This window comes from Rhinatrema bivittatum, chromosome 3 (assembly GCF_901001135.1).
Source record: "Rhinatrema bivittatum chromosome 3, aRhiBiv1.1, whole genome shotgun sequence".
Classification (NCBI taxonomy): domain Eukaryota; kingdom Metazoa; phylum Chordata; class Amphibia; order Gymnophiona; family Rhinatrematidae; genus Rhinatrema; species Rhinatrema bivittatum.
In genome coordinates this window covers 197303839-197318062 of record NC_042617.1, presented here as the reverse complement: position 1 = coordinate 197318062, position 14224 = coordinate 197303839, and the positions used below count along the sequence as shown (strand labels likewise).

The window sequence follows — 14224 nt, the reverse complement described above, 5'->3', positions numbered from 1 at the left end:
TTTGATCGCCTCGAGGTGTGATGTAGCTAGAGTCAATGCATCTTCGGTGGTAGATGAGATTGGAATGAGGAGTTGTATGTCATCAGCATGCATGTAGAACGTTACTCCCAGTGTGGCCGATAGGGCAGAGCCTTGTGGTACTCCTGTTTCGAGAGGGATGTCTTCTGAAGTGGAGTTGTTTATAGAAACTTTGAAAAATCTGTCTTTTAGGAAAGATGTGAACCAATCAAGAGTTTTGCCTGAGAGCCCTATGTTTACAAGGCTTGATATAAGCATTTTGTGGTCAACAGTGTCAAATGCAGTGGAAAGGTCGAAAAGGATAAGTAGGTGGGCTATTTTATTATCTAAGCCTCTTAGTATATTGTTAGCTTGAGCAGTAAAGTTTCCGTGCTGTGGTTCTTCCTAAATCTGTGTTGTGTGGGGTGTAGTATTTTGTGGTGTTCGAGGTGTTCATTGAGTTGTTTCACGGCTGCTTTCTCTGTCATTTTTGCCAGTAGTGGTAGGTTTGATATTGGACGGTAGTTATTCAAGTCCTCTGGGTTTAGGTTCTTTCTCTTTTTAGAATTGGTTTGATAGTTGCGATTTTTAACTTGATTGGTAGCTCACCTTCTTAGAGTGATTTATTGGTAATTGCTGCTATTGTTGGGGCTATTGAATGAGCAATTTCCTTTAACTCTCGTGTGGGGATGGTGTCTAGGTCATGGTGTGCTGGGTTTATTTTTCTTAGCATTTTTTCTGTTTCCGTAGAGGAGATGGGTTCGAAATTAGACCAAGGTGTTATCTTGATGTGGGTAAGTGTTTTACTTCGATCGAAGAGTTGTAGAAGGCATCCGTTATTTTGGTTATTTTGTTCTTGAAAAATGAGGCTAAGTCTTGGCTTAAATTTTTGGAGTCCATTGTGTTGGGTCTGATGTTATCAGAAATGAGGTTGTTAACAAAGTTGTTGAGTGATTTGGAGTTATTGGATGAGTTTTTGATCTTTTGACTGTAGTAGTCATGTGTAGTATTCAGAATCAATTTTTTATAAACGGTTAGTTGTGTGCGATATTTCTGCAGTGTTGTGGGACTTTTTTCTTTTTGCCATTCTTTTTCACACTTCCTGAGGTTGGATTTCATGTTTCTTAGATGAGAATTGAACCATGGTTTTTTTTCTTCTCTATGATTCTTTAGTTGTTTAAGTTTCTCAGGGTTTGTTGTTTGCGGTGTCTTCTGTAATCTGGAACCAGGATTTGATAGCTTCATTTATGTTAGATAGGTCTAGATTTGCTAGTTGTTTTCCAAGTTCTTGCTGGAGAAGGTTGGTTTGGAAAGGTGGACGGTATTTGAAGGATCGTTGCGAATCGTTCATATTTTTCATGTTGCTGATGTTTGCTTTCGTCTTGCATTGTAGAAGGAAATGATCTGACCAGGGGACTGGACTGTGTGTAATAGATGTGCCTGAGAAATAGTTATTAGTGAAGATCAAGTCGCGTGTATGACCTGCTTTATGTGTTGGATTGTTCACTTGTAGGTTGTAGTTTAGACTTGATAGCATGTCTAGTAGCGTTTGGCAATTTTGTGATCTGGGACTGGAGTCTGTGTGTAGATTATGATCGCGGGTTTTTTCATACTGATGTTTGCTATTAGGAATTCCAGTAGTGGTGAGATGTCATTATCTAGAAGTTTGGGTGGGCAGTATACCAGGCATATTTGTAGGTTTTGTGAGTCAAAGAGAGATATTTCAAATTGTTTCGGGAGATTATGTGGTATCATTTTCATTGAGAAATGCTTCTTTATAATCAGGAGTAATCCTCCTCCTCTCTTGTGTTTGCGAGGGATAGAAAATGTCATATTCACTGTTGTCAATTTGGTTAGTTAACACTTGATCGGTATTTTTGAACCAGGTTTCTGTTATGGCGATGAAATCGGGGGGTTTTTCTTGTAGTAGATCAGCTATTAACATATACTTTTTGGTTAAGGATTGAGCATTTATGAGAAGGAAGGTGAGACATAGTATGTTTTTGTTATTATTCAATAGTGGTATGTTTATTAGGTGTCTATGTCTTATCTGATACGGTGTGAAAGTCGCTGTGGCCATCATTGGTACTTCTGATGGCAATCGTTGATATTTATTGGATTCACTGGTGTTCGCTAGCAGAGGGTGGAAGCGTGTTGAGGGATCTTGTGCTTGATTAATCCTGATGAGATCCTAATGTGTACTGTAGTAAGCTTGGTGATATCTAAGGCGTACTGGACGCGTGTTGGCTGTTAGATGGGGTTGAGTGATGGATGGAGTTTGATTGATATGAGGAAGGGTGTGTTAAGGCTGTTTGAAGAGATTAGGATGTGTGTTGTAGTCTGGTTTGGTGAGGGTGGAAAAAGTACCAGATGTGATCTAGAGTATGTTTGAGATCCGGATGAGTTCTTGATGGTGTTTGATTATCTCAGAATGAATGCTGTCCGATGTATAATGGTGGTGTTGGCACGATTGCTATAGTATGAGGTTTGAAAAGCTCCTGATGTGTGCTGGAATAAGCTTAAGGAGTTCATGAAGAGTAGAGGAGGACGATTGATGCAATCATGCAGAGTGCTGGGGTATGTATGATTAGATCCGGTTGAGTGTGAGAGGGTGCATGATGAGTTTAGGTGATTGCTGGCGGAGTCTTGGAGGATGCTTGAGGGATTGGATGGTTAAGTGACGGTTTGTGATTGTTGTGGTTCGAGCGCTTGAGACATTGTTGAAGATGTCTGTGAGGGGGAGAGGCGCTGGTCCTGAGTCCTGGGGCTCTCCAAGGGGCGCACTAAGGGGCAGGCCCCTTAGGTCGCGCTCCTTCGGGCACGTGACGCCCGGTGCGCAACGCCGCTGGGCGTCTCCAAAATTTAAAGGGCTTCTCAGCTCACCCTGATAGGCTGGTTTATCGCTCAGGGGGCGCGGTTTGCGTTTACTCACTGCTTGCGATCATTAGGTTGCAGTTCCCCCTGAGGTTTGAGGAAATAGAATTCTTACATAAGTGCCATGCTGGGTGAGACAAAGGTCCGTCAAATCCAGTATCCTGTCTGACAGTGTCCAATCTAGTTCACAAGTACCCAGCAAATTCCCCATTAGCTGATGTATTTCTTGTATCTCACTCAGGGATAAGCACTGGCTTTCCCAAATCTAGCTGGCTAATAACTGTTTATTGAAGTTTTCCTTCGGGAACTTGTCTAACCCTCTTTTGAAAACACTATATTAGTTGCCTTGACCACATTCTCTGACAAAAAAAAAATCTTATTTTGCTGAATTTGTTACAATATATCAAATATTTTCAATATATCATATGGCAATGTTTGTATGTCATTTAACTTTTAAAACTAAGGAAAAAAAATGTATATACATAACTTCATGGATAGAAAGCAATCATTGTTCCCTCCCTCTTTTTTTTCTCTATGCATTCCAGGACTGGTGAGAAGGTTCCTCTATACTGCGTTGACAGGCATCCTAACCAGCAACACATTGTTGCCACCGGAGGCCAGGATGGAATGCTGAGCATCTGGGACATCAGACAGGGCAGCATGCCAGTGTCCTTGCTTGAGGCTCATGATGCTGAAAGTAAGTTATTTTGTAGTAGTCTTTAGTCACTGCATTTATTTAGCCCTAGATGTAGTTGTGACCTTATAAATCTGGAAGAAAACCTCTGGGTCATTCTGTGGATTGAGCACCTTGAAGTCTACATGATAGCTCAGCTGAAACTACCTTAGAAGTGAATGGAATTAACAATGACTGGAAAAGAGAATATTTCCTAGCAGCTAATGCCCTTGTCAAAGAAGTCAAGAGCCCAAGGCAATGTGTTTTCCAAGGGCACATTGACGACTTACAGGGTGCAGCTTTTCCTGTTACTGTGATCAAGCTTTCCATCAGAAATCTTGAATTAAAAATGTAGCTTAAACAGTTTCTTAGATTAATATGGTTAATGGGAGGCTTCTCTTGAGGATTCCAGAGCATAATTAGTGAAGCCAAATTATCTCAGGATCCTTAGTAAACACTCTTATGAGAAGAAAGGTGCCTCTTCCTGACCACATACATTTATTAATTATTAGGGGATTATTTATAAATACAATTTATATAAATTGTATTCATAATAAACACAAAGTCAGCATGGCTTTACCCAAGGCAAATCTTGCCTCATAAATCTTCACTTTTTTGAAGGAGTTAATAAACATGTGGATAAAGGTGAACCGGTAGATGTAGTGTACTTGGATTTTGAGAAGGCATTTGACAAGGTTCCTCATGAGAGGCTTCTAGGAAAAGTAAAAAGTCATGGGATAGGTGGCGATGTCCTTTCGTGGATTACAAACTGGCTAAAAGACAGGAAACAGAGAGTAGGATTAAATGGACAATTTTCTCAGTGGAAGGGAGTGGGCAGTGGAGTGCCTCAGTGATCTGTATTGGGACCCTTACTTTTCAATATATTTATAAATGATCTGGAAAGAAATACGACAAGTGAGGTAATCAAATTTGCAGATGATACAAAATTGTTCAAAGTAGTTAAATCACAAGCAGATTGTGATAAATTGCAGGAAGACCTTGTGAGACTGGAAAATTGGGCATCGAAATTGGAGATGAAATGTATTGTGGATAAGTGCAAGGTGATGCATATAGGGAAAATAACCCATGGTATAGTTACACAATGTTAGGTTCCATATTAGGTGCTACCACCCAAGAAAGAGATCTAGGCGTCATAATGGATAACACATTGAAATCGTCGGTTCAGTGTACTGCGGCAGTCAAAACAGCAAACAGAATGTTGGGAATTATTAGAAAGGGCATGGTGAATAAAACGGAAAATGTCATAATGCCTCTGTATCACTCCATGGTGAGACCGCACCTTGAATACTGTGTACAGTTCTGGTCGCCACATCTCAAAAAAGATATAATTGCAATGGAGGAAGGTACAGAGAAGGGTCACCAAAATAAGGGGAATGGAACAGCTCCCCTATGAGGAAAGACTAAAGAGGTTAGGACTTTTCAGCTTGGAGAAGAGACTGCTGAGGGGGATATGATAGAGATGTTTAAAATCATGAGAGGTCTAGAACGTATAGATGTGAATCAGTTATTTACTCTTTTGGATAATAGACTAGGGGGCACTCCATGAAGTTAGCATGTGGCACATTTAAAACTAATCGGAGAAAGTTCTTTTTTACTCAACGCACAATTAAACTCTGGAATTTGTTGCCAGAGGATGTGGTTAGTGCAGTTAGTATAGCTGTGTTTAAAAAAGGATTGGATAAGTTCTTGGAGGAGAAGTCCATTACCTGCTATTAATTAAGTTGACAGCCACTGCTATTACTAGCAATAGTAACATGGAATAGACTTAGTTTTTGGGTACTTGCCAGGTTCTTATGGCTTGGATTGGCCACTGTTGGAAACAGAATGCTGGGCTTGATGGACCCTTGGTCTGACCCAGTATGGTATGTTCTTATGTTCTTAAGGTTTGTTTGTCAGTCCAAACTATAACTGTATAATTCTGAGTTAATTATACGTTGTTTGTGGTCAGGCTGATGGCAAATGCTGTGTGTTTCTAATTTGCCAGTTTAATTCCCGGATCTGGTCTTCTATACCCTGGGTCAGTTGGGACTGGGGATGTTGTGGGGATAGATGTTACAGCCCCTGGGGAGAGAGGAGGAGCAAGTGCCGGTGCAATCCTTTTTCCTTCCACCAATCTCTCTCCACAATCTTTTCTCTCTGACCTTCCCCCTCTCTCCATCTGCTTCTTGTTTCCTTCCCTCTGTCTGCAATCTGTTTGTTCTCTCTCTTTCTACCTCCAACCCCTTTTCCTTACTTGGTTTCTCTAATTTCTCACTGCTTCTTATTCTCCTCTTCAGCACCTAGCAGCTCCTCCCTTGGTGGCATACAGGACACAGCAACCTCTTCTTTTCAGCAGTCCTGCAAGTTGTCCTTCCCTCATTGCAGCTCTTGCTTTTCAGTGAGATTGGGCCCTTGCTAGGATGTGTGTGGCAGCTGTTTCTGCTCTCTTGCAGGTCTGGAACCATAATCTGTCTTCGTCTTTGGTGCAGTCTACTAGAAGGATGCATTTTTCTTGACAGTAGACTGTTCCATCATAGAGAAAAGTTGTATAGTCACTGTTACGGTACAAATCCAAACTAGAATAGTAAAAATTAAATTTGTCTAGCTTTTTGAAATGGCATGCTAGGACAATTATACTGTCTACAGACCACATCTTGTAGGTATGATTCATGATGTAGGAGCCGTCCTATTGCACTGTGAGGAAGCATTAAGTATGCAGTTGCCTCATAATGCACCAGGGCAATTCAGCTCAATGTTACATATTCCAAATAGAAAATTACCACTGAAACCATGGTAAATAAAACATGAAATTTTTTTTTTCCAGACAGGATTTTGGAGTACTCCTACAGGCCCCTTTCCATTTACTTCCAGAGCGAAAAAGATCTTTTTAAAACAAGAAATATATTTAAGAATGTATCTTAACATAAGATTTCATATAATACTGTAAAAAATGAAGCAATCATTGACATAGTTCAGCTAAAGCTGCAATATGTTTTTTTCGAACTAACTAGAACATTGTACAAAACAAATACATGGTAACGCAAACAAAAGTGGTCTAATTAGCCCAGGCTTCAAACTGGGAAGCAATAATGTCTCCAGCCTTATTACTGTAGAGTTAACCAGGCTGAAGCTGTAGCCCAGTCTTTAGTAATCATGTGCCAGTTGAACCAAGTGGAAGAGTATTATGATATAAACTAATCTGTTCTGTAATCTAAATAATGATTTTTCATTTTTGTAGTGTGGGAAGTTCATTTCCACCCTTCAAATCCCGATCACCTGTTTACATGTTCTGAAGATGGATCTTTGTGGCACTGGAATGCTTCTAATGAAACGCCTGAAAAACCCTCTTTTCTTCAGCTAGGTAAGGGTCTGTGTAGCATACAGCTTTGTAGGAATTATGAATACTTTTTTTTTTTTTTTGACACGTTTTCACTATTACTAAGTTCCTGGTTTTGCTGTGGCTGCACACACAAATCGTGGGTCCTTCTTGTGCACCGATATGCCAGAAATTTGTAGGCAAATATATCGCTGGAGTTCCAGCAAGCCTGCCAAAGTTAGGCCAGATGAATTCAGTGGAAAGGCTCCCAAAATCTATTTCAAGAGAGCTGTGCCCAGGAAACTATGCAACATGCCTTCTTTTGCGTAATACCACAGTGTACATTTCTCCCATTTGTTGATTTAGTGAAGAGTGAGAATTGACCATGTAAAACAGACTAGTTCAGTCCTGCTACAGACTAATTTGATTAAGATGGAAATTCTTACTCAGGAAATAAACTTTTTCAGTATATAGGTGATGAGAATAAACAGTTATTGCTGGAGAAGCACCCTACTGGATGCTCTAACCAAAGCATATTCTATTTCTGCTGCCCACCTGTCCCTGTGGTGTTCTCTTGAGAGCAAGCAGGATTGAAATTACTCAACATCATTTTCACAAATGAAGACTAGTACTCCCACACTGAAACTTGAAGGACCCAGGAACTGTACTGACCACTGGCAAACATTCAATGCCAAAGGACTGAGCCCCTCCCCAACCCCTCCTTGCAGCTGAGCTTGAAAAATAGGATCTTTCTAATCAACACATTTTATTTATTTATTTATTTATTTATTTATTTAGAGTTTTTCTATACCAGCATTCGTGATTAAAAATCACATCATGCTGGTTTACGATAACAGGGGGAGTGAGTCAAATAACAGAACATTAACAAGTGCGAAGGTTGTAAAGTTGTAAAGTTACATAAAACAGGCAAAGAATACCTTGGGTTCGAACTTGGACCCAAAATGAATTGGCGCTAAACCTTAAGCAAAGGTGTTGGAACATTGGCATCATTCTCCAGCAGTGTGTGGGCTCAAGAATAGGGAGACTGCTGTACTTGCTGTGTGCCCTCCCACGTTGAGATTCATCTGCAGTGGTCTTAAGGACTTCAAACCACAGCCACTGGTATTTTCCCTTCGGCTATATAGTAGGACCCTTCCTCTCCGTTTTTGGCCTCTGCAATGTGGAAGAGGAAATCAGATAAAAGAATATTTGAGGCTGTCACTTGGTACCTCAGACAAGGTAAGATGGATGCACTGAACATCTTAGCAACATCTCTGGCACCGATGGAACCCGTCCTTGAGATCTTTGTTGTAGTGCTGAGTGGCACTGTTTATACAGAGTTAAGACCTAACAGTTTCACAGAGGTAAATCTCTCCAGCTGTCTAGCAATGCTCAGGCTAATCCCAGGGAACCATCTCTTATGTGCACTGAGGCCAGGTTCAAGGGATTTTTCTCCAGTGGGAAAAGCTCAAGAAAGATCTTGCAACCATACTAAAAAGAAGGGTCCCGACCTTCCGTTCTAGGAAAAGATAAGGGGCAAATGAACAATGAAAGCCTTTACTGGGTGACGGGTGTTCTGTATGCATACCCTTCAGTACGTCTGGTCTCAGAAGAGACCACAGAACTGCAATATTCATAGCTTTTTTAAGGTGCTAACCATCAGGAAACAAATCAAATTGGATAGTTCCCAACTCTGATTACATAGAATCAAGGTACACAAATTAATTCCTAATGTCCAGTCTCTGATCCTAACAGCTTTAGATGCTGAGAAGGAAATAATTAGTTCATTTGGATTCTCCATCAATAAGCAGGCATGAATTGGCCATAATATATGGGTGACGTCATCTGACAGTGCTGACATGACCCAGAGCTCAGCAAAACTACTGAACATGTACAGGGGTTTCTGCATTCATGTTATCTAATGAACCCCTCATTGTTTTTCCTAGCAACTGCATGGACGTGTCCACTCTCTTAAATGTTTTCATCCTTTGGCCTTGTTCCTTGTTATGGCTTTGTTGCTTTCTATTTTCTTGCCTCTGCTGCCTTGGCAGCCTATTAAACAGAACAATCCTAAAAAAAAACAAACCAACCCCCCCCCCCCCCCCCCAAGTTATGATGACCATGGAGAAGTTCAAGGCCCAAAGGGCCTGTGATCTGCAGCTTTAAGACCTGTATCTATGGGTGTTGGATGTCCATTAGGAATATGCATGCCTGGACCTCTGCTATGGTCAGATGTCCCTTAGGACTGCACTTGGAAGATGGAGGCCCTAAAGGAGGTTGCCAGTGGGTAAGAGCCCTAAGTCTCGGCATGGAGCCGAATAGCGGAGCCCCTTCCTGTTTAGGAGCATGATGTTGGGCTCTCGATGCAGGGAGTGAGGTGAGATTTCTCCCTATTCTGAGCCCATACACAAGGGAAGGCTCGCCACACCTCCTCTCTCCACCCACGGCCACATGTTTCCCAGATCTGCCTCAGGTCAGGGGTTAAACATGACATTGAAGCCTACAGTGCCAGATGAGGTGCCAAGAGCACCTAGATGATGAGAGAGATCCTCTTTGAGGCTGTCCACATTATAGCTGAAAAAAAATTTGGCACTATCGCTATGAGGCTCTGTCGGAGTGGGCCCTTATTTAGCACTGAGGCAGGAAATGTCTCATTGGCACAGGTCCCTTCTTGATTGTGCAAAAGATTCCCATGATGCCAAGTCATTTGTTTTACCTAGATCCAGGGCAATCCAGCGTGTGGAAAGTGTCTTTGGTGCAGAGCTCGCACTCTGACAGTCATCCCGCTTGGTGTGGCATGCTAAGGATGCCATTAGTTGGAGCGCAGTGATGTATAACAGTGCATAAGCCAAGGAGTCCCACTGCTGAGATTAGGGCAAGGTATAGAGACCAGAGAAGGACCCAAAAAGCACAAAGGAAGGCGATCTATGATAACCGTCAGGATGAACAAAAAGAATAGATGCCTGTAGTCTTCAGTAAATCCTTTATTGAAGTTGGGCTACCCTTGTGTCTCCACTTCAATAAAGGATTTACTGAAGACTACAGGCATCTATTCTTTTTGTTCATCCCTAGAGACCAGAGAAGGAAATTGGAACCTCTCGTCCAAAATGGAGGAATTTTTCCCTCATAGTGGGGCCACCCAAGGTCCTGCCCCTGTGTACCTCTGCTCCACAAGAGCTTCCGGAGTTGGAGTAAATCTAAGCCATGTGGTGGTGGCTTCTTCTCATCCAGGAGAGTCTCCTCATGATTTGGAAAGGAATTCTGAGTTCTTACCAGATATTTTCCCTCAGAACAGTGGAAGATTCCTCCTCAGTCACCCTCATCTTCTTTGGGGTTGTGGCTTTGTATTCTACCATGACCAGGAGAGGAGGAAGATTTCAGGGATTCCTTCAGACCCCTTACCTGACTTGCCTCAGTATACTTACCCTCCAGAAAATCTCTACTATTCCAAGTTCTTGGATAAGCTAGCAAAGAGACTGTCAGTCAGTGTCTGGAGAGAACAGATGTTAAGCTGCTTAAGTTCTTTCAACTTCCAGCTGCTTCTGCAGGATCTCCCAGATGAGGACGTGGCAAGACCCTGATGATATGACTGCCAGGGGCCAATAAATCTGGATTTAAAATATAGGGTCCAAACTTCACCAGGTTTTTTTTTGGGGGGTGGACGGCCAACTTTACCCACCACTTCATAGTGGTGGAATTAGCAGTGAAACATAATAAGCATACTGGTGACAACCCCAACAAGCTTCCTGGGACCCAATGACATTGGACATGTATGGGGGGAAGGTTCTTCAGGGATCCATATTCCATACCTTGATTGCAACTCACCAGCTCTACTTGGTTCAGTTTTTACAAGCATTTGTGCAGAAGCTAAAGCTCTGACAAATTTGACAGATCCAGAGCAAGTGGACCTCTACTGAGCAATGGGGTAATGTGAGATCTTTTCCATTCCATTTACAAACCTTTTGACACTCCAGCCTGTAGATTGGCTTCTATAGGAGCCTGACTGCTTACATGGCTGTGAACTAGTGGCCTCCATGAACAAGTTATTCAGCAGCAAAGTTCAAGAGAGAGTGGCTTTGATTAAAGAACATTGTCACCTTGCCGTCGTTATCAGCTGTGGCAAGGAACCCACTTGACACCAGCATTTTCTTTACAACCAACCATTTTTCCAAAAATGCCCCTTCTGCTCTTTTCAGTGTTTTTGCACCTCTCACTCTTCAGCAGCTGCCTGCCTGAGGTTGACAGAGGGAAAGGCATCCACAAAATGCTCATCAGCCAAAGTCTGTGACTAATTTTGGAGTAATTTGAGACTATCTCCTCCAATGGCTGGGGAAGGGTTTAGTTCTTTCTCTGGGAATGGCTCCATATCTACTCTCTCTATTTAATCCCCTGCTTCTTTTTCTATGCTCCAAGTTGTATTACTCCCTTGTTTTATTGTAACTGCATTCCTTAGCCTTTCTCTTGTTTAATGTGTTAATGTTTTATCATTACTATTATCATTATTTATTACTATTATTAGGATCAATGTTATTTTTTACCTTTTTGTTCCCTATCCACTTGTTAAATGTAAACCGGCATGATGCGATATTTATCGCGAATGCCAGTATAGAAAAACTTAAAATAAATAAATAAATAAATAAATATCTCCAAAGGACCAACGGGTACTGAAAATTGTGGCATATAGCTACTACTTAATAATCTCTCACTCTCTACTGAACCAGGAAACTTCAGTCTTCAGCTTTGACCTTCACTGTAGGTCCAACTGCAGCTGGAAGTGTAGTTGTTCCTTCAGCAGAAGATGATTGAACCTGAACCTCCTCAGGAGTGTGGCCAGGTATTTCCTGATACACAAAGGGGTGGGGGGGTTGGCGTCTAAGAACTTTATTAGACTTGCAGAGACTAAACAAGTTGTTAGTGCAGGAAAGATTCAAGATGAACTCCCTCCAGATGATTCTCCCTTTCATTCAAGCAAAGGATTGGATGTGTGCTCTGAATCTGAAGGACATATTCACATTGCCCATCAGAAGTTACTCAGCTTAGTGATGAAGGAGGCATGCTGTCAATACAAGGTGCTCCCCTTTGGCCTCTTTACAGCCCTGAGGGAGTTCACAAAATGCCTTGCAGTAGTAACATCACAGTTTTGACAGGAGGGAGTCTGCATATTCCCATACCTGGGAAATTGGTTGGTGACTAGTTCTGTCTCAAAAAAAATTTAGTTCATAGGAGCCTGGACAGACTCGCTTCAGAAAAAGCATTTTCCCCCATCAAGAGTTTTTATTGCTGATGGGCCTCATGAGATTTCTCCTTTAAGCAAACTGAGCATCAGCAAGATCAGTCTTAGTCTTACTCACACATGGCCAGTTATTTTTATTTATTTATATTCCGCTTTTCACACTTTTTTCAGCACTTCAAAGTGGATTACATTCAGGTACTGTAGGTATTTCCCTATCCCCAGAGGGCTTACAATCCAAGTTTGTACTTGAGGCAATGGAGGGTAAAGTGACTTGCCCAGGGTCACAAGGAGCGACAGCAGGACTCAAACCCTGGTCTCCTGGTTCATAACCCACTGCTCTAACCAGATGGGCAGATATTTGTCTCATCTAAATGTCTTGTTTCCTTTAGGAAGTGAAATATATTCTGTCTTAGTGACAAACACTAATAATGTTTTGTCTTAGCTTGTTGCATATAGAATACTGGCAGGCTGAGGTCAGCATGGGAACCTATAAGGGGTGATGCCAGCAAACCTGTTAGTCTTTGTCTCCATCTGCTGGTTGTGAGGCATAATTACATGGGTCTAGACTGGTCTGGCTGGACTCAAGAAAAGGAATTTATCAGGTAAGAACTCATTTCTCCATCTGAGGCAGGTGTGAAAAATTAGAGTTTAGTAACTATGCCCTAATTAGCTATTCTACATGCTGTTGCTAAAACCTTGTTATACATGTGACATTCTTCCATTTATATGTGGATATATGCTAATTTTAGCATGTACCCACTAATATCTTTTGAGGTGGTTTTATTTGGAACACTAGGGTCTTAATGTATCCCATCCTTTTTTTTTGTGCATTCTAAATAGCTTTAGCATGTATAATGACCTTTAGAGCACAGGCCCCTAAGTGTGTTGAGGGAAGAACAGTCTGGCAGGAGATGGAGGACTTCATCCGTAAAGAGCTTATTCCAGCAGATTAATGAACAAATGTCACACTAGTAGCTAGCACCAAAGCCTTATAATGAATAATGGAACACAATTCCTCAAATCATTACACCTCAACAGCCGAAAACATTGCAGGGGAAACACTGTCATCACAGGAATTGTGTGTGTTAGTCCAAAAATGTTTTATATATTTTTTTGTGATGATAGTGTTTCCCTGCAGCGTTTTCAGCTGTTGAGGTGTAATGATTTGAGGAATTGTTCATTATTCATTATAAGGTGCTGTTCTTTATAATGTCATTTTGGTATTTACATCTTACCTTTGTGTGTGATTTGGTAGTAGTTGTAACACTAGTAGCTTGGGCAGAGGGCCTGAGGTAGTTAAAAGCAGGAACCATTTCAGCCAAGTGCTTTATGCGCAAAAACATTAAAGGAAAAGGATTCCCTGCATGTAGTAGGGTGTTTAGCTGGACTAATACATACTTTTGTTTCTTCTGCAGGTGGAAGGAATACTACGCTAATGTCGCGCAGCACCCTTGGCCAGTCCAATGTTAACCAGTCCCTGATGAGTGCATGGCTAAGCAGTGATCCTGCTAAAGGCCGCATGGAAATCACTAGCCTGCTTCCAAGCCAGACATTATCTGTGAACAGCTTGGATGTTTTAGGACAGTGTCTAGTCTGCGGGACTGATGCAGAGGCCATTCATGTCACCAGGCAGCTTTTTGCATAAACAGTTTTTCATTTCATTTCATTTTAAGTCAGTGATATCTGAAATGTTTGTTGTTAAGCAGAATGCTTTTGTACATAATTGCTGTGCAAATCAAGATTTTGTTTTTCAAATAAATCATTTTCACATAGTTTTATCAAATTGTCATGAGTTTGTACATATGCATACCAAAAAACTGTTAAATGTAAGAACATAAGTATTTCCAAAGCCAATTCCTTCTAATATCATTAGTTACCATCTATTGTGGCCATCATAATAGGCAATTCCTGTATAAATGTAAATACCTTCAATTGCCTTCTACTTAATCATAGGCCAGTGCACACATTTCTTTTTAAGTTTTTTTTTTTTCTTTTTGCAAATAAAAAAGATCATTTATCTCTTTATATAGTCCAGTCACACTCCCCGACAGGGGACTGTTTTTTGAATAACTGCATCAGGGGGGAACACATCTTTTCTGTTAAAGTTGTGAAAACCGAGTTCGGTTTAGCT

At 41.3% G+C, this 14224-nt stretch overlaps 1 protein-coding gene across 1 annotated transcript in view; it reads left to right on the top strand.

The window, feature by feature from the left end:
• NUP43 (nucleoporin 43) overlaps positions 1–13871 on the top strand; it is a 123987-nt gene extending 110116 nt beyond the window's left edge. The window contains exons 6-8 of the mRNA XM_029594086.1: positions 3417–3568; positions 6783–6905; positions 13509–13871. Coding sequence (XP_029449946.1) covers positions 3417–3568; positions 6783–6905; positions 13509–13738 — 505 coding nt within the window. The 3' untranslated portion in view covers positions 13739–13871. The remainder of the gene's footprint in view (positions 1–3416; positions 3569–6782; positions 6906–13508) is intronic.
• The last annotated feature ends 353 nt before the right edge of the window (positions 13872–14224 follow it).